This window comes from Scleropages formosus, chromosome 11, assembly GCF_900964775.1.
Source record: "Scleropages formosus chromosome 11, fSclFor1.1, whole genome shotgun sequence".
In the NCBI taxonomy this organism is placed as follows: Eukaryota; Metazoa; Chordata; class Actinopteri; order Osteoglossiformes; family Osteoglossidae; genus Scleropages; species Scleropages formosus.
In genome coordinates, this window is record NC_041816.1 from 15,073,984 (window position 1) to 15,099,558 (window position 25,575).

Consider the following 25,575-nt stretch of genomic DNA (forward strand, 5'->3'; position numbering starts at 1 on the left):
TGTTTTTTAGAAATATGACATAGGTTTCACTATTACTGGCTCACCAATTTGCGTTAAATTGATGTGGATTAATCATTGTACCTTAGAACAATGTTGGTATGTTGGTATTAAATGATTCTCTTGAAAAAAATTAGTGAAATTTCAATATGTATAACAAATTTAATACAGAGGCCAATATTTACTGGTTTCATGTTTGTATATCGCTTTGGAGAAACATGTTTGCTAAAGGGACAAATATACGCAGGCGGATGAACTAACAGAAATAACAACAATAATAAATCAACAAGTGATGTTTTGGGGGGTGTGGTGGCGCAGTGGGTTGGACCGGGTCCTGCTCTCCAGTGGGTCTGGGGTTTGAGTCCCGCTTGGGGTGCCTTGCGATGGACTGGCGTCCCCTCCTGGGTGTGTCCCCTCCCCCTCTGGCCTTACGCCCTGTGTTGCCGGATAGGCTCTGGTTCCCCGCGACCCCGTATGGGACGAGCGGTTCAGAAAGTGTGTGTGTGATGTTTCGATCTGCTGACTGGATGGAAAACCTTTGACTTCATCCTGGTGTTTGTGATCATTATCACCATTTGGGAGCATGATGAGGGAACAGAGTTTGCATCATAGCATGTGCCCGGTCTTGTAAAAAAGCCTCATGTTCCTTGACCGTTACACAACCGAGCAGAGCAATCAGACCCATCGACTCCCACAAGGTGGCTGCCGGTACCATTATGGATCCCCCATCATTTTTAACAGTTGGCGACACACATTTTCGGTGGCCTGTACGCCACCCAGGGTTATGCACAAAACTTACAAAGAGACATTTTGGGTTGAAGGTATCCTCTGTTATTCTCCGAATATAAATCCATCTGGATGTAGGATATGCGGTGAAAGTTGACTTATCAGACCGTATTACTCTTTTGCTGCTTGGGGTCCCAGTTCAGAGCCGCTTATATCTGGTTTTGCATCTTTTTGTTTCGGCCTTGACTATAAGCGGTTTCTGAATGGCAGCCCTGACATAAATTTCAGCATTGTGAAGCTCGCAACATGCAGTTTTTGGTGAGAATGGGCCACGGAGGTGCTCGTTCGATGCTGCAGTAACTTTCGAGGCCGTAATTTTGTGGCATTTAGCAAATATCCTTGAACTGTCTGTTGGTCCCTGTGGGTGAGCTTCGACTTGCAAAAAAGTATTCTTCTTTGCCGATGCAGCCATGTTTGGCATATCCTATCGTTGTTGAGACTTCCATTTAACACATTAAATAATTTTGCATTTTTATTTCTTGACTAATACACCTACATGGGGGGTGCAGTGGCGCAGTGGGTTGGACCACGTCCTGTTCTCCAGTGGGTCTGGGGTTCGAGTCCCACTTGGGGTGCCTTGCGATGAACTGGCGTCCTGCCCTGGGTGTATCCCCTCCCCCTCCAGCCCCATGCCCTGAGCTGCTGGGTTAGGCCCTGGTTCCCCGTGACCCTGTATGGGACAAGCGGTTCAGAAAGTGTGTGTGTGTGTAATGCATTTGCAATTCAGGCACTGACCATTTGCACTCTCTGGAATTCTGTTAGTTGCCTCATCTGGCTTTGAATATCACATATCAAGTTCCTAATTGTCAGACCTCTTGTAAAGCTGACATACTGTTAATTGACAGTCAGAAATATGATTTGCTTCTGCATTTGTCATTGTGATTTAGTTACTTCAGGGTTAACCTCCTTCTTCATGTGGTGTTTCGGTTATTTTGGACACTTTAACGAACACCTCTGGCCTGCATGGGTTCTTGAGCCTTGCCGTCAGTTGAAGAAAAACCCTGTTAAAGACACATTCACCCCTCACCAACACGTGCCCATTGTGAAATCTGACGGGGGATTTTTGATGATGGTCAGCTGTTTTACTGCCTGCGGCCCATGGAGGAACAGTCCGAGATCCCAACCAAGATCGTGTCTTTCGGTCTTATTAAAAATAAATGAAAACGTTTTGCGCTATGATTCATGCGAAGCGAGGTTGTAACAAGTAGAGAAAATAGTGATCCAATAATTTTGAAAATACTACTTGCTTGCAGCGGGCACAGTGGCGCGGCAGGTTTGGCCAAGTCCTGCTTTGGGTGCCTTGCGACAAACTGGCATCCCATCCCCTCCCCCTTATGCCCTGTGTTGCCAGGTTAGGCTCCAGATCACTGGTCAGAACAAGTAATTTGAGACAGTGTGTGTACTTGCATGGGTGAATACTTGTTTTGAAAGTGTATTTGATTAAATGCCTGAGATTTTTTAGATTTTTGTGATGACACATAGCTGTTCATCACACACACATTTTCTGAACCACTTGTCCCATGCGGGATCACGGCGAACCGGAGCCTACCCGGCAACACAGGGCGTAAGGCCGGAGGGGGAGGAGACACACCCAGGACGGGACGCCAGTCCGTCGCAAGGCACCCCAAGCGGGACTCGAACCCCAGACCCACTGGAGAGCAGGACCCAGTCCAACCCACCGCGCCACTGCACCCCTTTAGCTGTTTATCAGCACTGTTTATATTAGTTTTGTCCATCTTTAACAAGCACTCCAGTAATTTTTGAGACTACTGTAAGTAACTGTATACAAAAATGTCATCTAAGAAATGAGTCACATGAGAGTGATACATTTTTGTCATGTTTCTTAACTCTGCTATGGGGAGACTAGAGGACATAAATGATAAAGGTGGTTACAACCTGAAGCAAACATTGTTTTATTACTACCAAAATAATCATATCAGCTCATTTTTATTCCACAGCAACTGCTATGTAGTCATTTGTAATGCCCCAATCCCATTTTGGAAGTGACTGAAAGTACTTACATGAAACACACACAATCTGAAGCCACTTGTCCCATTCAGGGTTGCAGGGAGCTGGAGCCTAACCTGGCAGCACAGGGCATAAGGCTGGAGGTGGAGGGGACGCACCCAGGATGGGACGCCAGTCCATCACAAGGCACCCCAAGTGGGACTCGAACCCCAGACCCACCAGGGAGCAGGACGCAGTCAAACCCACTGCGCCACCACACCCCCCTTTACATGAAACCCTGTTTGAGAAATCTTTTTAAAATCAAAAACATCTACACAATATTTTTATCTGGCATTCCAGTGTTTCTTTTTTTAGCCAAGGACCCATGTAGCCCCATCTCCTTTGATGTGGATTACATGAAAGATGTTGCTTAAATTTTATCTGACCCTGCCTGCAATCAAATACAGGTAAAAATTACTTTAAATTATATAACTAAACTGTGTATTATTTCACACCTGCCAGTTTTATTGAAAACACACACACACACATTTTCAGAACCGCTTGTCCCATATGGGGTCACGGGGAACCGGAGCCAACCCGGTAACACAGGGCGTAAGGCCGGAGGGGGAGGGGACACACCCAGGACGGGACGCCAGTCCGTCGCAGGGCACCCCAAGCGGGACTCGAACCCCAGACCCACCGGAGAGCAGGACTGTGGTCCAACCCACTGCGCCACCGCACCCCCCTCTTATTGAAAACAGCTTACAGTATTTGACATGATTGTACTGGTTATTATTTTACTGCAGTGATTTAGGATGAGTATCTTGCTCCAAGGTACTACAGGAGTAGGCTCACAACCAGCAATTTTACAGTTTTAAGGCCATGTACTTCATCAGCACACTATATATCATCCTGTATTTTACCATTATCATGTAACATAATTAAAATTAAATCAAAGGGATGAGCGCACTTGACATAAATGGTATAGGACATGTCTAAAACTTCCAGTACTTCATTAAGGGAAATAAAATAGCAGTAATAGCACTATAATGACCACTGCCTGTAGGCAGTGACAGTGTCATTGTAATGAAAGTGTAATAAAGTACAGTGCATTTTATCTTTGCAAGACTTACTTTTGAAAATTTCTTACATGCTGTCAATGTTGTTTGGGAAAGTATCAGTGGTTAAAATGGAAAAAAAAAAATCCAGCAGACAATGCTCATAAGTTGGAAAGATTCTTTGTAGGATTTGGAATGATTGTTTTTATTTACAATTCAAGTTAAACATGGGATTTTTTTTTTTTGGCAAAAATGTTCTATATATTCCAATATAAACAAATACAGTGACATATTGCACAGCCATACTTAACAGACAAAAGCAGCAAACTCATGTCCATTAAGAGATATCAAATGCCCTCTGCTCCACAGTGTACAGTAACTGCATTCACATTTGATGCGAGAAAAACTGTTATATAAACGGGAGGGTGCTGTTGTAGCTACATGAAAAAACTCCTGCGTATAAGGCAATGCTCTGCCTGACATGAAATGTAAAAAATATAGTTTTATTGGTTCACACAGTATTACTGAAATACATCTGGTCAGAATACGAAATATATCTGATCATAATTTCCTGTGGAACAGACCTGTACTTGTGCATTTGACCTTAATTGATACATTTCACCATAATTTATAGTCAAATCAAAAACCAGATAAAAAGAAAGAAATGCACATGTGGGAAATACGAGGGGGCATACAAATAAGGCAACAAAGTGGGGAAAAAAGTCAGACACAGAAATCATTGCGACTTGCTTATTATTGGACTAACAAAAAGTAGTCATGTGACTGACAGTGCAAGTGTGGGGTCTAAGTGCTTACGGGGACACTTGTTTTCTTCTCGGTAAAAAAGCTTTTAAGCATTAACACTTGGCCGACACTGACTAGAAGCAGAATGAGAGTCTCCCCCATGGACCAGTAAGTGACCCGTTCATGGAGATCTTCTGCCCTGCTGCGGTCTTGTGCCTCCCTTAACCTGTACCAAGTCTGGGAGTCTGCTACCACCTTCAGCATCTCGTGAATGGAGACACAAGCAGATTCCATCTGAAAGTGGAACACCTTCTTCAGTCAGCCACACAAACACACAGCCCATCCTTCTCAAGGAGCGATGGTGGCAGAAGTGTAATTACTTGTCAGGTGTGAGGTTCACCAGAAATTTTAGCAATAGGACACAGAGGATTAAAACACAAATATTTGGGCTCATTGTGCTGGGCACACACCCGCGGATGGAGGACATACCTGGGTGAGCGCCGTGGCTCTGTTCATGTCAGGAAGAAGGGGAACCTCTTCCCCGGCTCGGAAATCCAAGTAGACGATTTTGTGGGAGAAGGTGGAGAATTCGTTGCTGAAGCAGACCTTGTAGACACCTTTCATTGCCGTCACGTGGGAGAAGCTGTCGTACTGTTTCTTTCTCTCCTGATACAGGAGATTGTTCAATGGGTCTGTTACAAAACAGTCAACATCGTAGTTGCCTCCAGAAATGACCTGGGGGGAGGGAGGGAGGGAGAGAGAGAGAGAGAGAGAGAGAGAGAGATAAAACATTTCTGAATCCACACCAAACTTGCAAATCGTGCCATTTTTTTCTTAAGTATTAATAATATGAATCATAGAAATTATTCTAACACTATCGACTTATGCAGCAGGGATGATCGAATGGGTTTTTAACGCTGCAAACGAATCCGTGAAAATAAGCCAATATATTAGGCGAAAATGTGGAACTTACTTGAAAATCTATATCAAACTTAACTCCGCCGTCCAGATCTTCGTAGAAGCACTGCTTTTCGTTATCCGGCAGTTCAAACGTGAGCTCAGCGCCACGGCCAACAACTACATGTAAAAGTAGGAGGAAAAGTCCAACAAACTGCATGCTGTCGGAATAATCTAGAAAAGAAAAAAAAAAAAAGACGTGAGCGTGTTTATGTAATGTGCTCCAATTATTTATGATATCAGCTGAGCGCATGCAGCGCGTCGCACACCAGCGATCGGCCGGACGAGCGGAGGGGCGCGCGCGCGGGGGGCCGCGCTCGCTATTACTGACGTGGCAGGAGCGCGTTGCTCTTCCGGGGACGAGCGTTTGGTTCCCGCGCCGCGTCGCGTCAGTCAGTCAGTGGCGCAAATGTGGAGCTCCGCTGCTTAGCGTGGGAAATGAGCGTATTTCATGTCACGTTTACGCACAAAAAGTTGAAAAGCAACGAAGTAACGCCGGCTGAGAAGTTGGACTGGCCTTTCGCTGCACTTACTTTTCGTTCGAAATTCCGAGAGTAGTACGTCACAGACAGAGTCGTTTAATTTGTCACTTGCACGGTTATGGAACAAAATGCTTGTCGTGACGAGGCTCATGGACGTAAACAGACTGAGACATGAACAACAAACACGTATAATATTAGACAAGATGTGCTGATATGTAGGCAGTACAGATATTTTAAGTATAAAGGGCAGGTACAAATAAATGCAAGTACAATAATAGTAAACGGTGAATACTGCGTAGTAATTTGTGAAGGCGTGTGCGCGTGTGTGTGGGCGGTCCTTCTTGGCAGTAGATTGGGACGTGCGGAAACACGCACCGTTGCTCGTCTCATTACATCACCAATATATCTTTACCCCCGAGAGTAGCCCCTGGGGGTCGATGGACATGCCTCACACCACAACCTTCCTCACACACAGTGACATTCCCCTTTTACATTTATTTATTCAGCAGATGCTTCTTCTCCAAAGCGACTTCCAATCAATGAACTCTATGTAGTGTTATCAGTCCACACACCTTATTCACCGTGGTGACTTACACTGCTAGATACACTACTTACAATACGGTCACTCATCCATACATGAGTGGAACACACTCTCTCTGTCTGTTTTTAATTTTTTTGCACATTTTTGCATAACTATGGTTATTGGATGGCATGGGGACACAGCGAGTAGCGCTGCTCTCTCGCAGCGTCTGGGTGGTGCGAGAGGATGTGGGTCCGATCCCCACTCTGTGTGGAATTTGCATGGTTTCCCCGTGTCTGCGTGGGTTTTCTCCGGGTGCTCCGGTTTCCTCCCACAGTCCAAAGGCATGCTGTTCAGGTTCCCCATGGTGTGTGAGTGAGAGAGAGTGTGTTCCACTGATGTATGGATGAGTGACCCATTTGTAAGTAGTGTATCTAGCAGTATAAGTCACCTTGGTGAATAAGGTGTGTGTGGGCTGATAACACTGCATAGAGTTTATTGGAAGTCGCTTTGGAGAAAAAGCATCCGCTAAATAAATAAATGCAAATGTAAGAGGCCCGAAAGGTAAGACAAGTGCATGATCCGTCCACCTGGGGTCACTGTTGGATTACTTGTAGACGCAGTGCAGTGTTACGCGCACGCACGTATATTGTCACACCCTATCATGGAGTGATGAACTAACACAGTAAGAATAATATATATAAAAACGTAACAAAGTTAAGTAATAGGTACTGTGATACGTAAATGACACCTCCAGCTGACGTGTTATTAAAAAGAAAACTAACCCTCAGCTGATGAAAATCAAAACCCACTAAACATGATTAAGGATTTTTATATACTGCATTATGTGTATAGATAGATATATACATACATGCATGTGTGACATATATAATTTTATAAAGAGACCTTCCCATTGGACTCTCTATGCAGTGTTTGGAAGATAGTCATACTCCTTCTACTGAGTTCACACACATATATATAGACACACATATACATTTATTCATTTTGCAGACACTTTTCTCCAAAGCAACTTCCACTGAACTCTGTAGTGTAACACACACCTTTTCCACCAAGGTGATTTACACTGCTAGATACACTACTTACAATGCATCACTCATCTACACATCAGTGAAGCACACTCTCTTTGTGTGTCATTCACACACTATGGGGCACCTGAACAGCATGTCTTTGGACTGTGGGAGGAAACCAGAGCACCTGGAGGAAGCCCATATAGACAGGGAGAACATGCAAACTCCACTCAGACTGAGCAGGGTATCAAACCCACATCCTCTCGCACCACCTAGGCACTGTGAGACAGCAGTGCTAGTCGCTGTGCCACCGTGCTGCCAACTCCAAATAGGCTCCCTGAGACTTTCAGGTTGTTTATCATCGATGTAAAATGGATAATGCCAGCAGTCTCAGCTGGAAGCATCAGTATGTGTTCTTTGATACTTTGTATTTTTACCAGAACATGTATAATGAAAATCTTTTACACTGTAAAAGATGATGTATATACATACATTAAAACTTCAGTTTCTGCTTTATGCGTTTTAATTTTAACTGGTGTGATGCAAGTAATTGTTTCACTTTTATTAACTCTTCGCATGATTGTTTCAGATTTATTGTTGTGTAACACTACATAAATGTTTAATTTTCATGAAGATATATGTATTACCAAAATGGCCAATATCACTGTATGTAGGAAGAATATAACACATTTTGTCACCGAAAAGGATGTATTTCCCAAAAACCTTTCATTGCTATGTTGCAAACTCCAAAAAATGTGGTGAAATTTCTTGAGTACTCCGCCAACATGTAAGAAAACTTTGCTTTTGCAAAGATGCTCTGTGTTTGGTTCAATCTTTGGGGTCAAACTGTCAGCCTGTTCATCCGAGTGAACTCAACAAAAATTATAATAGTGTTGTTTTCTTCATTTACTTCTTAGAGCAGCAAACTCTTCTTACAGAAATTAGTTTTGTACTCTGTGACATCTAGTGAGAAAAAACACACAGAAAGTTTAACAGGACATTTATTCAAAACAAACATAAACTATGTACAAATATTATCCTATATACACGATTTTCTGTAAACATGAGCCTTAAAATTAATGGAAGGTCTCTCACATGTAGAAGTAGTACATTGTATGGAAGTAGTATATTTTTTGTGTGCAATATCTTGTTAACTGCTACTGTTGTGTGAAGAACATTTTGGTTACTGTAAACTGAATTTTTTTGACAATTTTGTGTTTGCGGTGCCAGCAGGATTTTATACACGCAGTATTTAATTTGTACTGTAATTGCTATGTATTCCTGTTATTTAGCACTACAGTGTACATTATAGTGTATGATTGGTTGAGTTATATACTTCACAGGAAAGTACTTACTCTTTGTGTTACACATTAAATCACGACTGTTCTTTTTAAAATGAAATGTTTGTATTTTTTCTCTTGTGACTGTTCATTGAAATATAATCAGTATCATATTTCTATGTTAGTTTAATTAAAAAAGTTGAACTATAGTATGAATGGTGTATTTTCTTTCCTTTGCACGGAAAACATTGAAAATGTTTCCTCATCTTTGCACTTTGCGAGCTTTAATCTGCATGACAATCCAGAAGTTAGATCAAGTGAGCAGCTTTTGTTACACCTTAAATTGATCTTTCTCAAATACACTGAAATATACTAAGACAGCTATACACACGTCCAATTTCTACCGTTACAATATTTAGCTTGCTGGTTAACCATTTTTTAGCTTATGGGAGACTGGACTGCCTGGCAAGCTGTTAATAATGGTAACCCTGTTGGTAAACTATTACTAGTGAACACTAGAGAGAAAACTGAGTTAAACTGTATTACCTTTACAGATAATCCGCTTTGTCTATATACTGTAGGCTACTGCTAGCTAACTATGCAATTGATAATAAAAAACCTTTGTTGCAGAAAGGAGCTTGATTGGCAGAATTACGAAATTAATTTCCAGACCCCTTTTTCACAGTTTGATGTATTGCATTACCATTTCACACTACCCATATCTTTTAAGTAGTACATTTGGCATCACTATTTTTGTCTTTGGGCATTCAGAGTACTTTCAATTTTATGTGTTCTGCAGTCTTTTAAAAACTATTGAGTGAATTACATGGTAATTGTGATTGTAATATTACCATTTTCAAAAATAACTTTTTTAATGCTCATTCAAAATGCAGGAAGGAAAATCCCAGTAACACATATTTTACAGTTCATGATCTTATTCCTAAAGGCTTAATTGAGACTGAAGGATAATGGATAAAAATAAAGGGACTTTCTTTCAGGGTACTGGAATGAATAAAGTGCAAATTAAGAAGTGGGGAAAAAGAAAGACAATACACACTCTTTGTGATTTAAGTGAAAATCATTAAATGCTGTGTTTGACATAAATGGGATGGTAAAAACACTGGAGTTTTCACATAAGTCACAAAATACCATTAAACAAGTGAAGCAAAGGTTCTCTCTTGCATATTCATATATTTAAATACACCAGAATTTTAGGATGATTGTTATTGTCCTTTACTAAACTGTTTTATTCCAAAAGGCACCATATACTAATAGGCTACAAATATGTCAGACCTTGTCATGTTCAGAGTAATAGCACAGGACTCAATCTAACTCTTGACATCCAGTAAATCAATCAATTCTTTGAATTGGTTCAAAGTACAAAGGAGCATTTCCTTAGGTAAGTCACCGCTGCATGAGACAATGCTTGCATCCTCTCTCGGGGTATATGACCTATATTCTAGAATATATAGCTGTTTCTATTTTCTGTTCATGCACTGAAACAAATTGCTGAACTGAGGTTTCTGGAAAACTTTAAAAAAAAAGATATTTCTATGACCCAATTACAAGGGACATTTGTCTAACCAGATTTTGATTGATTAATTTTACCATTTTAAATAAAAATCAGATCATTGAGTTGATAAAATGATAATAATTTTTATGGCTAATAGTATGGCTCTCCTACTGTATGATGTTTATGTACTGATAAAAATTAAACATCTCAATTTTTAACCTCTGGGCAAGGTTTATGTTTTATGATTGTATTCAATATTTAACATCGATTTCTGTCTTGGTTTCTTTTACAGGTCTTAAATGGATATTGTTCAGTGTGGATGACAGTCTCATACCATATAATAGCTTATTTCACTCCTGTACTCCATCTTTGAAAATGATCCTTGTGAAGAACAGGTAAAATCAAGAGAGTATATTAAAAAAAACTATTTTTCGAACACAATCTGTTTGTAGCAGTGCATGTGACTAGGCATGAAAATATTTCTCCAACATGTGGCTTGCAACTTCTGCTTGGGTCTTTCTTGGAATCGGGCTAAAAAAAAATTGCGTGTTGCTAATTTGAGGCTTCGTGGGACTTTGCGCTCATTATTCTCTCTGCCAAAAGTCGACACTGGAACAGAACATGCTCTTATGCAGGAAATAAGGCTCATAGCGGAATGCTGACCTTGTGAAATTAAACATCCTCTGGACATGTCCATTTAATTACCAGCTGACCTGTTTCTGCTGGATCTCTGCTCCGATTAAGTGTTGCCTTGTTCAACCCATTTATGTTGTTGTTCAGGCAAACTTAGTATGTAAAGGAGTTTGAGAACAGAATCCAGTAACATTTTCCTATGAGGATTGAATTCGCTGTGAGATACACATCTTTCCATGATGTGAGTGATTCTCTTTACTGATTAGCCAGCTCTTCAAAATCAGACAGCTGTTTCATTTGCTCAATTTGCATAGAGTGCCTCCTCACTAGTTTCTTCTTGGACCTGGGGTTGCATCTCTTTGGTGAGCTGGGTGCTACAGGGGCTATAGATCTTATGCATGCAGTAAGAGGAGAGGAGGGCTTGCTGCTCGTCCCAATGTCGGGGATTGGAGGGTTGGGGTTGACATTGAGGGGTGGTAGGAAACCTGGCCTGGTATGGGAGATATGGTCAAGTAACAAAGTTCCAGAGCCCCGTCTCTCCAGGAGCCCTGGGGCTCTACGGCGGACTGTGGTGGGGGAGGTGCTTGCGCTGCTGTCCAGTGACTCCCGTGAGCTGGTCAGCATGGTCAGAGGGGATGTGTTGTGTTTCCTCCTCTCCAAGGGTACCTTGGGGGAGTCCAGCATGCCCGAGTCCGAGTAAAGCTGGGAATCTGAGTCATAATGGTCGTTTCCCAGTAATCTCCTGTGCACAGTGTCCCTCAGACTGACTGTCCCACAAGTAGAGACATTGCTGCTGTCTTGCTCAGTAGGCACTGTACTTCGCCTGGCAAGGGGTTGGTGCTGTGAAAGGGGTTTCTCATGGGACATTTTACGGGATGTCGGTGATATTTTGGAGGACTGATCTCCCACAAGTGGGAATGGCCCATCTTTGCCTTCCACACTGCTGTGCCGTGATAAAGGTGCTCTCTTGGACAAAGTCAGACCGTTGATGCTTGTGACAACATCATCTTCAGAATTTGCCCTTTTGTTCTCCTCATATGCTGCAGCAGCCAGGACAGAAGGAGCAATCAGCCCCCAGGGCTCTGACTGAAGCCTTTTAAGCTGAGGAAGCCGTGCACGTTTAGGGTTTACTGGCTTCCTAGTAGGAGACGGCGGATCATTGGGGGACTTAGCTGGTGTAGTGGTTGCACAGCTGTTGCCTGTTGATCGTTTAGCCTGGAAACTGAAGAGTGTATCTGCTTGCTTTTCATTGCTTGGGGATAATGGTGTTTTGAGGCTGATGTCAGAAGGAGAGGTACATGGTGTGGGGGAGTATCTGTCATTCAGCTCTGGGGAGGGGGGAACATTCAGGTACTGTTTAGTAGTTTTGGTGCCAGATGGCGATTTGTCAGTGGTTATGATAATTACTTCCTTGCCTTTGGCTTTGCAAGCATCCAAGAGCAGCTTCAAGGTTTCCTTGTCATCTGCATTTATGGCATACACAAGTGCAGAGGATCCACTGCGGTCTTCCAAGCTGGGGTCAGCGCCATTGTTTAGCAGAAGAGACACGACTTCGTGGCCTGCCTTCTGGATGCAGGCGTGCATCAGGGCCGTTCGGCCCATTTTGTCCTGGATGTTGGGATCTGCCTTGTTCTCTAGCAGGTACTTCACTAGCTTGGCTTTGCTGACACTCTGTTGATCTACATGTTTGGACATGCAGGCAATCATGAGCGGCGTCTCCCCACGCTCGTTGCTCTCATTGATGTAGGCACCTCCTTCCAGAAGCAGTCGGGTCAGACGCAGACGGCGCAGCCACACCGCCTTCAGCAAGGAGTTCCCATCTGTCCTCAGCTCCAGCACGTCATCCATTGTCCTGACAACCTCGGCAGTCACCCTCGGGTTCAAGACGCAATTGCAACCTGCTACCAACAAAATAGTCTGTTGGGTGTTATGAAGCTAAGAATTCATTATCATTACTACATACATTACAGCTACAACACAGGTCATGAAAATCAAAACAGTATGTCTAGGCATTTTAGTGACAACCATCTACACCTTTGCTTGGAGGACAAAAGATCTAATGGATCTGGGTTAGGACCAGAAACAAAGGTTCAGATTTTGCATTTCACCGGTCACAACAGGTATTTGCAGATCTGTTGCTATAAGCAGAATGTGACATGATGTAGCAAGTTGCCTCGTTATTCTACGGTGTCCATACGGGTGATGATAGCCTAGGAAAATTTACAGTACTCAATATTTGGTTACCGAATAAAAATGCAGCCACATATCTACAGGGTGTGGTGTCTCTTCCCGGTAAGGTCTCGGTATTCATTCTAGTTGAAGAGTTTGTAAAATACATTACTATCCCGAACAATTGTCAGCATCCATGATGGAGCATCTCTGCTCAGATGGAAACACAGTTTTACTGATTAAAGTGCTCCAAACCACATAATATTTCCCAAGCAACGGTTATGAAAGAAGACGGAAGTTACCCCTCTTCTAGATTTTTGTAGAACCATCTAGAAAGGTGCCAGTTCTGGCACCACCACACAACGCACACCTCATTCTGTACAAAAGAAAGGTACCAGACTGCAAAAGAAAACCGCACCATCGTATCACACACCCTCTCACACATCCTATCCGTGTCTTTCAGTTTCAGTCGACTGCCAATACAAATAATTACACTGTGAGGCTCTTTCTGCATTACCAGTACTTGCTATAATTGAAAGCTTCGCATTATTTGAACAGGAGGTGCTTTAAATGAGTATCCTCACAGTCGCTATAGTATCTTATGAGCAGCACAAGTGTGATCTGCATTGAGGGACGCTTAATACAGTTTTAGAGTAGGGTTTCACACTCGAGTCGCTGTCCATGGTCCTCAACCGGCCACGCGTCTCCGCTAAAGGAACAAGAAGTCTCCTATGGGTGCTGGGGGGGGGCGCTTAATGTCACCGGGAATAAGACCTTCTAGCAGATCGAGCATCACCACAATTAATCCATGTCTGGGAACAATGCGGTCCCGTTAGAGGACAATCACTCAGTTTGCGTTATTTACTTCACTCACAACTGCCAAATATTCACCAAGTTTAGATATGTAAATCAGAGAGGGTGACGTGGGCATAGCTGACGTTTCTAAAAAAGTGACCGACCCGACATTTCTTTAAAAACGCAACTGAGTTAACAAGTTCTGTCCGAATCATTTGCTGTTAAGGCTAAGTTTTAACTGCGCATACGACGCTGTATTCGCTGGTATTGAAAAAAATATCCGTAAACACTCACTCAGTGCTGGGCACGATGATGGCTTTACTCACACCTTGAGTCCGCACTGGCAAAACTTCGCTGTCGCGGATTTGAAATGATGACGATAACAGAAAATAATCAGATGCGATGAAAATGTAGCACTTCGCCTAGTGCGCAGAGCTGCTGGATTACAATCCGAATGTTTCTGGTTCCAGTCCCACCCCTAGATCAAGGGACTTACCCTGAATTGGTAGAGTTAGACTAACCCCGGCGTTGTATAAAACGGTGACTCAACCGCGGTGAAGTAAATCGCCTACCAATGAATAACGGATCTTAACAGTTCAGCGCTGGGAATCCTTACCTCAGGAGAAAACATTTTGCATGTTCAGAATGTGTATGAAGGGTGCGGCGCCAAGGTGCGGTTTCCCGGAGGTGTCCCGCGGTTCATCGGCATGATGAGGTCAGGTTGCCCACCAGTTGAGCTCCAGGGAAGCAGCAGCCCTCCCGCTCCGAGTGCGAGCGCATCTCCATCCAGCGGCTCGATCGCGCAGCCACTGAGCGCCGAGGGGCGGCAGCTCCGCTTTTCTTAGGGCGCCGCCGCACTCCAGTCCAATCGGCGCACTTCTCCCGGTGACAGTGAGCGGAGCCCGTGGAAAAAAAAAGCAAAGCAAAACATCGCAATCCCAAGACGAGCGGTTATTAATAACTGGCCGCCCGCCCGGTGAATGAAACGTGCAGCTCGCTGACGTCAGAATCGACCAAAATAACCCCCCGCGTCTGTTAAAACCACGTCTTTTTGTGAGGAATAACGCACGGCACAAACAAAACAAAAACAGCTCTTTTGTTTTTCTTTTTTTTTTTTTGTAATCCCGTGTTTGTCTGGAGTCTTAATGTGGAATTAGCTTGGAGGTACAAAGTTTGTTTACGGACACCCGAAAGCTGCACTTTTATAAATGAATAAAAAAGCGATGCGTGATTTTGTTGTGTTTTTGACACACAGTTACAGTGAAATGACAGAACTGCCGTGTCCTGAAGCCGTGCGCATGTAAGGATCATTTACAAGGTGACGTTTTGTAGACTGATCGCAGTGCTTCTTGACTTTCCTCTTGACTTCCTCTCGGGAAAACAAAGGTTGCACAAGCATGTTTCCAATAAATGCAATCCTACAATAAACTTCTGTGATTTCGTGCGGGACCTAGTCCTAGGCAGCAAGACAAGTCAGAAATTAAAAGCTGAACAGTTTTGCAGTAATGTACTTCTGCCTGATTCCAACACATGATGTAGCACAACCCTGCAGTGAAATCCGCCATTCGTTCCCTGTAAAAGTTTTTTTTCTCTTTTTTACTCTCACCTGTTGTCCCTTTTAAAATAGTCCTTTTGAGGGTGTTTCAACAGAACTACCTGCACCTGACAAAATTAAATTCCTTTGTATGGAAGTAGAAGGGGGTGCGGTGGCGCAGTGGGTTGGACCGCAATCCTACTCTCCGGTGGGTCTGGGGTTCGAGTCCCGCTGGGGGTGCCTTGTGACGGACTGGCGTCCCGTCCTGGGTGTGTCCCCTTCCCCCTCCGGCCTTACGCCCTGTGTTACCGGGTTGGCTCCCGTGACCCTGTAAGGGACAAGCGGTTCTGAAAGTGTGTATGGAAGTACATTTTCTTTCTTTAAATAACCAAAAGCCAGAGAGGTGTTTGGGAAGTTTTTAGGTTCGAATCCCATTCCCGAAGTAACAGCCTTGATCAAGGTACTAATCCTACTTTACTCCAGGGAAGAGCAAATACTCAGTACTGCAAACTGTGTAGCAGGTATGGAAGCATGGAGACTCTTCTCCATTCCAGGAGCATAGAGATGACTAAAGGATCCACAGCTGGGGCCAGACAGCTGCAGAGAGAAGTAAAGAATGGCTCTCAGGTACTACAAGTCAATGTGTTTTCTCTCTACACAAAGGCTAATGCCCTTTTTAAACAAGTAAATGTGCAATATGCATGAGAAACATGTGAGCCAAGATGGTTCATTAATCCATTAATCAACTGTTTGTATCTCCAGCCAAACATGACAGCTCCAATTTGCCATTATGGCTTAGTACTAAATGCAGGATATCGCTTATTCCATGAATACCCTTCAGTTAGAAGATATGGAAAGGTAAATATTGTAAATCAGTGTATGAATTTACCATTGCAGACTGTGATTTAACGTCGGTGTAACAACAGGCAGGGAGGTGGGATGTGTCCATCGATGTTAAGTCAAGACAAATATGTCACTCCCATTAGTGTATAACGCCACTGACTACTGTTGCTAACATTTATTTGCCCCCCAAGACATGACACCATTGTAAATTAATATTAATTTCTGTAATAACTTACGCTTCTCGTTTTCCTTTTAAAACCAGTTATCACTACTTTAGAAGAGACCAAAACTTATTGTGAAAGCAATAAACAGAATGCAATTATTATTTTCTAAACCTTTAGGTTGCTGTGACACTGCAGCAATAGAGACATTCAACATTTGTATGTGATGTAACATACACATGCAGAATAAATAACACTGCAAAATACAAACCAAAGCAGAGTACAACAAATGGAGAATAATAGTATGATACATAGTAGCAGCAATAGTAAGCAGAGGGTAATGCTAATGGTTTTACATTGCAAAGAGGCTGGGGGTAGCGTTAAAGCTGTGATTCTGTGAGAAAGGGTAAAGTAATTATAATTACGTAATGGTGTTTCCAACTATTCACTAAGCATCTGTCTGTGCTCCTTGTGCTGGTACTCCAGTTACATCCACAGACTCAACAATGGACCTGCCCGGTGTGATTACTTTTCTACTGATGTAGAAACTGAATTCACTTCTTACCTTTTTTGTGTATTTCAGTCTTGAAAACTATTGTTTGGGGAACAATGACAAGAACCATCTTACCTTGTAGCTATGGCACATGGTATAAGGCAATATGAAATACCTCAGTGTAATTTAGTCTCTATATTTAAATGTATGAAATGTAAAGTCTTGAGAGATGAAAATGTGCTCTCGTTCAGAGAAACAATAACCAGAGGGATTTTAAGTTTTGAGGAGTGGTGATTTACAAAAGGACTCTTCTCTGCACAAAAAATATTAAATGAAAGGCTGAAATGGAGTGTAGTCTGCGCTTTCTGTGCCTGCTGCATCTTAACTACGCCGTTGTTCAGTTTGAATAGGCTTACACCAGATGGCTGTACTAGAATGTGACTTAATCTTTCAAACAAATAAAAATCTTACTGTTAAATCATTAGACAAATGATTGAACACGATGATGAAGGTGTTTAGATTAAAACGTGAATGTCACTGGACCAATGTGTACTAAAACAGGAATGCGCTTTGTCACTCTGTTTTACATTTTCAGTAGCAGTGATAGGTCTACGAAGTCTAATGACAGTTTGTCTAATTTCAGCTCCTTGTCTTGTGAACTTGTACTTTCGTTTAATAAATATTTGTAGATTTTTTCAAAAGAATTGTCAAAAACATTTGCTTAGCTGTAACAGTTGTCCAAGGTGACTGATTTATCTACTAGCATTGTATTCTTACTGTATCAATCCAGTGTAAGTACCTTGTTCAATGGCAGTACAGTAAAAGTGGGATTTCACCTGAGATCCTAGACAGCAAGTCAATATTCGTCATCCTTGCACTAACCACTGACTGAACCACCGCCATCAAAAGACTTCTGCTCTGTAGTTGTTCTGCATATGCTGCACTCCTTCACATTCATGTCAATTTTTTCTGTGATAAAGCACATACAGAAGTCGTACTATATAAGAAAAGAATGGTATGGTCACTTTGCTATGTATTTTACCTTGAGAAAATATATTTATGTTTTTTAAGCTGACTGTACAGAATATAGTGAGGGTTCGTGAAATGCTTTGGTCAGAATGGTCACGAGTTTATATTTCTCTTTATTTAGCCCTTCATTCAGGGGTGTGGTGGTGCAGCAGGTTTGGCTGCGTCCTGCTCTCTGGTGGGTCTAGGGTTTGAGTCCTGCTTGGGGTGCCTTGTGAAGGACTGGCGTCCCGTCCTGGGTATGTCCCCTCCCTCTCCGGTCCTGTGCCCTGTGTTGCCGGGTTAGGCTCTGGCTCACCGCGACCCTGCTTGGGACAAGTGGCTTGGTTGTTGCAGTTCTGGTTGTTTGTTTTAATTAAAAAGGGGGCATACCTCATGCGCTATGCAATTTATATGATTGTTTTATGAACGAATAAAAGAATGAATAAAAGAATAAAATGAATAAAAGAATTAATTTTTTTATGAAAGAAAAAACTCAACACATGTGGCTTCTGTAAAGATGGCAGAAATGCAAAAACAGGGATGATCTTCGCTCGAGACTATGATCAAGTGAAAGCGTGTCCCTGCCTGTTACTTCCCTTTTCCAACATACTCACCGTGGCACCTCTGTGCCGTGATTTTGGTGGAAGCATATTAGAAGGAAAATAAATAAATAAAGTCAGAAAATCAGCAGCCTCTGACTCCTGGGAGCAGTTTCCATTTCCAGCGGTCTTTCACCGCACCTGCTTCACTTCCACCCTCTAAATATAACCTTTTCTCTCTTCTGACGCTCTTTGTGATTTAACTTGATAGACTGAGGTAACACCACATTTATATTTGGATCTCCTTGAAAACAAGGTAGGAGAACGTGACGTAGAAGGACAGGTCTAAAAATACAGATTTCACGTCTCCATACCTCGATAAGTGTTTTCTGTTTTTCTGTGTTGCTTGAATAGTTTATGGCCATAGTCTAACCTCAGATGTCTCAAGAAAATCAACCATGATTCTTGAGTAAGTTTATTTTCAATATACTTAATTATTCTTCATGTTGTTCACCCTTTGGCTATGTGCAAATGAATCTTAGTAGTTCATTATTTTTTCAGCTCCTGGTAGCACAGTGGTTGCAGTTGCTCCCTTTGGACCTGAAGGTTGGAGGTTTGATCTCCACCTGTAGTACCCTTGAGCAAAGTACTCACCCTAAAAATTGCTCCACTAAAGTTTCCTAACTCTATAAACAGGTAAGTAATTGTAATGTTATAAGATGCTTTGGAAAAAAGCATCAGCTGAAATGAATCAATGCAGGTAAGTAGGTATAGCCTTAACTTACAGTGAGTATGAACAATGCTTTCTCACTCTGCTGTCATTATCTGTTTTATGGGGCAGCTGGTGGTGTAGTGGTTAGAGTTGGACAAGCTGCTTTGACTGCTTTGACTTTTTGCACATTCATTCCCTGTCTTTGCTCAAGTCGCTCGTGAGAGGGGTTCTCATTATTTCACTACAAACCACATGGCTAGAACCACGTTTACAGCATTTTAATAAGAATTCTTGCTTTTCCCAGAAATACTTAAGTAGCATCTGTCCATTGTGATTTTACTTCAATGGATTAACTGTGCATTGTTGAAATATGCCATTCTTAAATTAAAAAAAAAAGAATTTAAGAGTACAGTAATACAATTCATGAGTCAGACACATGTTTCTGGCATCTTGAAGGAACCAAACAACATTTTATGAAATGACATGCGGCATTAACACTTACAAATTTCAACGGTAAATTGCTGGAAGTTTTTTATTCAGAGATTGTTCTTTTAGACATCTTTTACAGTTTACATTGTTAATTATGGACTCTGCAGATATAAGTTGAAACTATAAGAAAATATCTTGTGTTAGATTTTAACCTATATAAGTAAAATGAATAGCACAAGGTTTTCACATAATAAATGTTGCAGTTATGCTTGGTTATGGACTTTTAATGGTGAGGACTATTTGAATTGGGAAAACATTATAGCAAGAGAAGAAGTTAGCTTGTGGACTGCGAGGACCGAAGGCTAGCGTCCAGTGGCAACGTGATGAATCATCTAATGGGATTTCAGCTGAAACAGAGCAAATAATTATTACCTACACTATGTTAAGCAAGGTACTTACCCTAAATTATAATTACAAAAGCAAAATCTTTATGAAGTGCAGTCAGGATCTGATGATCTTTTGAAGAGCTTTGGCAAGAGACTCCACAATTTTTGTTCTTTCGAAAACTCAATAGGTACAGTATACATATTCTAAAGACAGTCTGGGAAAAATTGTGAGTGAAGGTATTACTTTCAAAGGTTTTTTAAATTACGCAACAGAAGAACAACAGGGCTTTGGTATGATTTAAGAGTCTTTGGTTGCCTTGCCTTGGTAAGGCCTATTTAAATGACATATAAACTTACATGTTGGGAATAGCAGCGAAACACTGACCTATGTGTTGTACAGACCAATTTTAAAAGTACACCGTAAAAGTGAAAGATCTGAGTTTCAAGTCAAACCAATATTTAGCCTAAGGTCATCATGGGTTTCCTGTATCTTCAGTCAGATAGTCCATCCTCATTTCCTGTACCAAAAATTTGATATCATTCCTTGCTCATGGTTTCACTACTTTTTCATGTATTATTCTTTGTACTGATATAGTGTTGGTAACACTGTTTTTTACATTTTGATATTGACTCGGCTTCCACAATTCCAGAAGCTATTTTTGTCTGAGCATGTCTGACATTCACATGGCATTTGGTGTCTAAGTGATTGTGTCAACTGAGTGTGTGGGTTGTGACAACAATGAACCGCCATGAATCTTGAGAATCCTCAGAGCCAGTATTGCAGTACCCATACCCATTAACAGGACTGTAAAATTTACTTCTGCTCTTTAATATTTCTCTTCCCAAAGTACATTTCTCATTTCTATGCAGGATTTTGGAACTCACTTTCAGCACAATTGGAAGGGGAGCACTTGGAGAACATCCTCCCTTGATCAAAATGTCAGGCAGACAGCCTCCCTGTTTGAATGTGATATTTAAAAGCCTTGGGATGGAGACAGTGATACCCTTATAAGCACCAGCAGTTGATATATCAATTCTACTTCTGCTGTTTAGCATTGCAGACTCAAAGACCAACACCTACTTGGCTCAAAGCACACTGTTATTGTGTGTGTGTGTGTGTGTGTGTGTGTGTTTATATGATTCACATGTTAAATACAGCAATGCTGGCAGGATTATTGAGTGTGGGGTCTGTATCCTTGGAGACAGGTGAATATCTAATAAGAAACCCATAGCTCTTTCAACAGTGTAGGTGCTTTGATGTCTTTCTCCGGTAAATTAGCAAAATTGCCCAAATTCTATTTCCACTGGAGAATAAATTCTTAAAGTCTATTCCTACAACAAATATGTTGGGAAAAAAAACACCCTACAGGGGTCGCTTTGAACTCCAGGTGCCGTTATGGAAAGTGAGAATGGGAAATCACACTCTGGATTGCTCTACTGGAAGCTCCAGAGGCAAACCTGTCGGTGTTCAGCCAAATTCATCAGCTTGGTGATGTTCAGGCTTTGGAGTCCATCACCACAGTATATTATTTCTTCCTGCTAATTTAGTGGTGTCGTAGAAGGATGGTTTAGAGTATAAACACTTTGACACGTAGCTGTTTATACATTCCATTGTACTTGTATATGTATTTTATTATACTTAATGAAATTTCTGGTACAATTTCATCAAGTTTAATAAAGTTATCTATCTATCTATCTATCTATCTATCTATCTATCTATCTATCTATCTATCTATCTATCTATCTATCTATTTGTCTAATTTCCTGGCGTTCTCCTTCAGCCTTTTCAATTCCACTCCACTCCCTCTTACTGTCTGGTGTGAATACAGGAGACATGTTCCTACTGTGGTACTGTTTGCTGTGTTGAAAAGTCTTCGGTAAACTTTCCTTGTGTGAGTCGATTCAAAGTGCAGCAATTTACCTGCCCAGAGCATTTCTGCTGCATACTTGACAGCAGCAACTCAAAAATATTAGGATTATTTGGCTTTCATGTCATAGCTGTCACTGCTGTTGACGGTGCAATTTGTCACACTAATACAAGCAAGCTCTGAATTCTCTCTGGTAAATGTAATGTAATAAGGGGTACCAAGAGTTATTACTGATGAGTCAGTTTAAAGGGGCTTACTGTTCAGAATCAGCTTTACAGCATAAGTGATTCTCTTTTGATATTTTAATGTTCGTTTAGCTAAATCCTATTAACATTGAGCGAGCGCATGCGCTCTGCGTGCCGCTCGTTGTTCGAATGCATTAAAATGCCGAAGTTCACTACACACTCCGTGTTTACCGTTTAAAGGAGCGCGAGAGCTGTCCTCGGTGCATTTGCGGCCCTGCTTGGCGCATTACGCCCATTGCGTCTGTCTTGTTCCTTTCTCGGTCCTTTTTGTTCCCTCATCAGTGGAGCCAACCAGCTGTCTCTGCTGCGGGCTGGGTGTCCGGGCCAGGTGTGGAGCGGCGCACGCTTTTCTGACAGCTAGTTAAGAGGGCCGCACTCCACCCGCAGCTTGCACCACTGCGGCCGTGACGTCTGCGAGGCTGCAGGGAACCCAAAAATACACATCCTCCGCAAGCCGAGGTTTTATGTCACGGCAAGATGGCTACCCGGGCATCGTTAAGGCTGCACTTCGTGGACAAATGTGGAAGGGTCGCCTCCCCCGCAGCGCATGCGGTCTGGCCTGTCGGCGCCAATTATCAGTCGCAGTCATCGGCTGCGCACGCGGCACCTCGCCCGCTACACGTTGTGACGGGCCGAAGTGTGACATGCCTCGTTTTACACATGAGGAACTTGCTCCGGTCATCTTAGAATTACTCATAATTTAGATGCTTACTCAAAGTTTCTCGCAAACACTGAGCAAGACCTTCAACGCAGGGCTGAACCGTTTGCTGTGATGATCCACAGCGTCTGAGCTGAACGGTGCAGGAACCAGCTCAGCGGCGATGAGTAATCGGCCAGGTGGGGGAGAGAGGTGGCAGGTAGTCGTGGAAGATGTGAAGTCCATAATTATTGCATAGTTCTCCACAAAAGGCTTAAACTGCCACACAATGGAGGGGCTTGAAAAGCACCGGCGGCCACAGGCGCTGCAGTGCACCCAGGCATCCGCCTGCTTCCACCACGCAGAGGACTTTTTTGAGTAGAGGAATTATAAATAGGGCAACATTTCTCCTCATCTCTAGCTGTACACCCAATTCCTCCTGATCTCTTAGTGTGAATTTCTCATAGAAAAAAAAATCATAATTTGCTTCATTTTGAGACAAGACCAAATCAGACAAGACTGCAGTTAAAAATTCTCAGGGAGTCACAGCCAAGTGTGGATTCAGCTGTTTCCACCATATTAATAATCACACCACCAGAGACTGAAGTGTTGGTAAAAACACTGATTGGTTGTGCTGAAGATTTGCTCCATCATTTTACAGGCCACATGGTGGTTTGTTTATTACTCTCAGTGGTCGCTGTGCTCCTAATCAGTTAAAAATTTAAGGGAAAATTAACAGAAAAATACAGGGGTTGTAATAGCATGGCTGAGAATGCTTGCCGTGTTGCTTTGTATTTTTGTCCGTTGTGATTTTCTCTTCTCAGACTGTCATCGAGAAATAAACCGCAAACAAATTTGCATGAACGTACACAATAAACATTTGCTTTGCGTTTTTAATCAGTATTAAAATGCCTGATTATTACAGATTTTCCTGGAGTATTAGAACTTTGACATTTCAAAGATCCAATCCGTGTATTTCAGCAAACACCTTTGGTGCGCTTTTGTGCTTTTTGCTCATACAAACCAGCTCTGTTAATTCATTCATGCTGAGATCAAAGGCATAATGTACCCGATGTTCGCTAAAACAGGCAAAAATACAGTACAATGACATAGCACATTACAGGCTGGACTTAATCCAGAAGCAAATCAGCATTACTAGGCTAATTAATGCAGATGTAGATTTTCTGTAGGGTAAAAAGACAATCCAGATAATAAATCAGACAGTGTGCCAAGGAAAAATAAATACAATAAATGCAAAAACATACATGCATGAGCTGTACATGGTTTCTTCTTAAAACAAGTGACTGAACAGGAATATTAATCCAGCAAGCTGCTGTCTTGGTTAATGGAGGAAAAGTATGTAGCAAGATGGACAGGTGACAGCTGGATTTCCCCCGGTGTCCAGGTGTTGAGCCCTGGCACTGCGAGCAGAGAGGCAGGAAGGGCAGCGAACACATCTCTGAGGACCCCAGATGGGTCTCACGGGAAGCAGGCTTGTGTTGATGCAAGGGGTGGAGGGGGTGGAGGGGCAGGAGAAAGACCTGCTGTAACAGTTTTGAGACAATCACCCTCCCCGAACCTCCAGAAGTAGGATTCTTCACCTGTTAATTGCTAAGTATTACGGTATTTCCTTTTTGAAAGGCAGAGGCACAGTCGGGGTCTTACTGGGTGAAAAGCATTGTGGGTGACCTCTGCGACCTTCTGCTTTTTATGCATACTAATCCTGACAAAATGAAAGGATATTATCATCCAAAGAGCTAGAATGATTGCTTCAAAGTTATAATAAGCTTTATTAATTTCTCATAGTTAAAGCATTCAAACGGTGCTCATACCTGTATCACAGGCTGAACTCGTCTTACAACGGACTTTGTTTAAAACTCTGCTCTGGAAAGCTCGGCTTGAAGAATGTGATCATAGGCGTCTTGCTGTGCAGCTCGCAGTTACCATTTCAAATGAACTTTGTTTAAAGAGGCTAACTGTGCTGTGGTTCTGGAATATTCTGCATAGCTCTTTTTTCGTTTCTCTTCTGATGGTTCTGCTGAAGCCTAGCCTCAGAGTGACATTTTCATACATCTTTGTCATTTCATTTCAGCTGACTGTGAATCTTTATCAACATGAAAGGCAGTGGAAAGTGAACAGTGCAGAAAGGAAATCAGTGAAACTTCTTATTCCTCTTAAAGCGTTCAAATAAATGCAGACTCACAAGTACATGCTTTTATGTGTATGTGACATGATGAGTCAGCTATACTATAATTATGGGTCGACCGCACATCAGTTTTTCTATGTGTAAATGCTGTGACTAGTTTTAAAGTAGTAAAATTTTAAAAAATCAATTAAAAAATTTTTTAAAAAATCAGATCTTTTAAGTAGTATTTTCAGTGTTTTAGATTCCTTTCGAAAACGTAAAGCCTCAAAAGACACTGAAAGATCTGTCCCCCTACTTTCCCAACCATAGAGAAGGGCCTTATAAATATGTGTGCAAATCAAATTCATCCATAATGGTTCCACTGGTTGGATTTTATGCTTCTGTATAAGAAAGAAAGCACAGGGTGAATGCTTGATGCAGTTAAAAAAGAGTGGAAACTGCTCTGCGACCAACACCGGTCAAAGCATCCAGCAACAATTACCGTAACTGTGAGACTTAAGTGAACTATTTGTCTTCCACATCTGCCAGAAAGATCTGTCTGAATATTCTTTAAAGTGCTAAGAAGGGTGCAGTTAGATGGCTGTTGTGTGACAAGCAGAGGGGGTGAGCCTTGTGAGATCTCCCACCAGCCCCTCTGCATTGGGGTGGTTTCCTAAATAAATAAA

The 25,575-nt window shown here is 42.1% G+C and overlaps 2 protein-coding genes across 3 annotated transcripts; both read right to left on the reverse strand.

The window, feature by feature from the left end:
• Positions 1-3,999: 3,999 nt before the first annotated feature.
• On the reverse strand, positions 4,000-5,818 carry tmed3 (transmembrane p24 trafficking protein 3). The gene is made up of 3 exons (XM_018763778.2): positions 5,506-5,818; positions 5,022-5,267; positions 4,000-4,826 (listed from the first exon to the last, which is right to left on the reverse strand). The coding sequence occupies exons 1-3, from the start codon at positions 5,740-5,742 to the stop codon at positions 4,593-4,595; spliced, it is 717 nt and encodes a 238-aa protein (XP_018619294.2). The 5' UTR covers positions 5,743-5,818; the 3' UTR covers positions 4,000-4,592.
• Positions 5,819-10,771: 4,953 nt separating this feature from the next.
• On the reverse strand, positions 10,772-14,702 carry ankrd34c (ankyrin repeat domain 34C). 2 transcript variants are annotated; one of them, XM_018763447.2, is made up of 2 exons: positions 14,526-14,702; positions 10,772-12,843 (listed from the first exon to the last, which is right to left on the reverse strand). In XM_018763447.2, the coding sequence occupies exon 2, from the start codon at positions 12,791-12,793 to the stop codon at positions 11,201-11,203; it is 1,593 nt and encodes a 530-aa protein (XP_018618963.1). In that variant the 5' UTR covers positions 12,794-12,843; positions 14,526-14,702; the 3' UTR covers positions 10,772-11,200. The 2 variants fall into 2 exon arrangements, with proteins under 2 accessions (XP_018618963.1, XP_018618962.1); XM_018763446.2 differs by having other exon boundaries at positions 10,772-12,846.
• Positions 14,703-25,575: the final 10,873 nt, after the last annotated feature.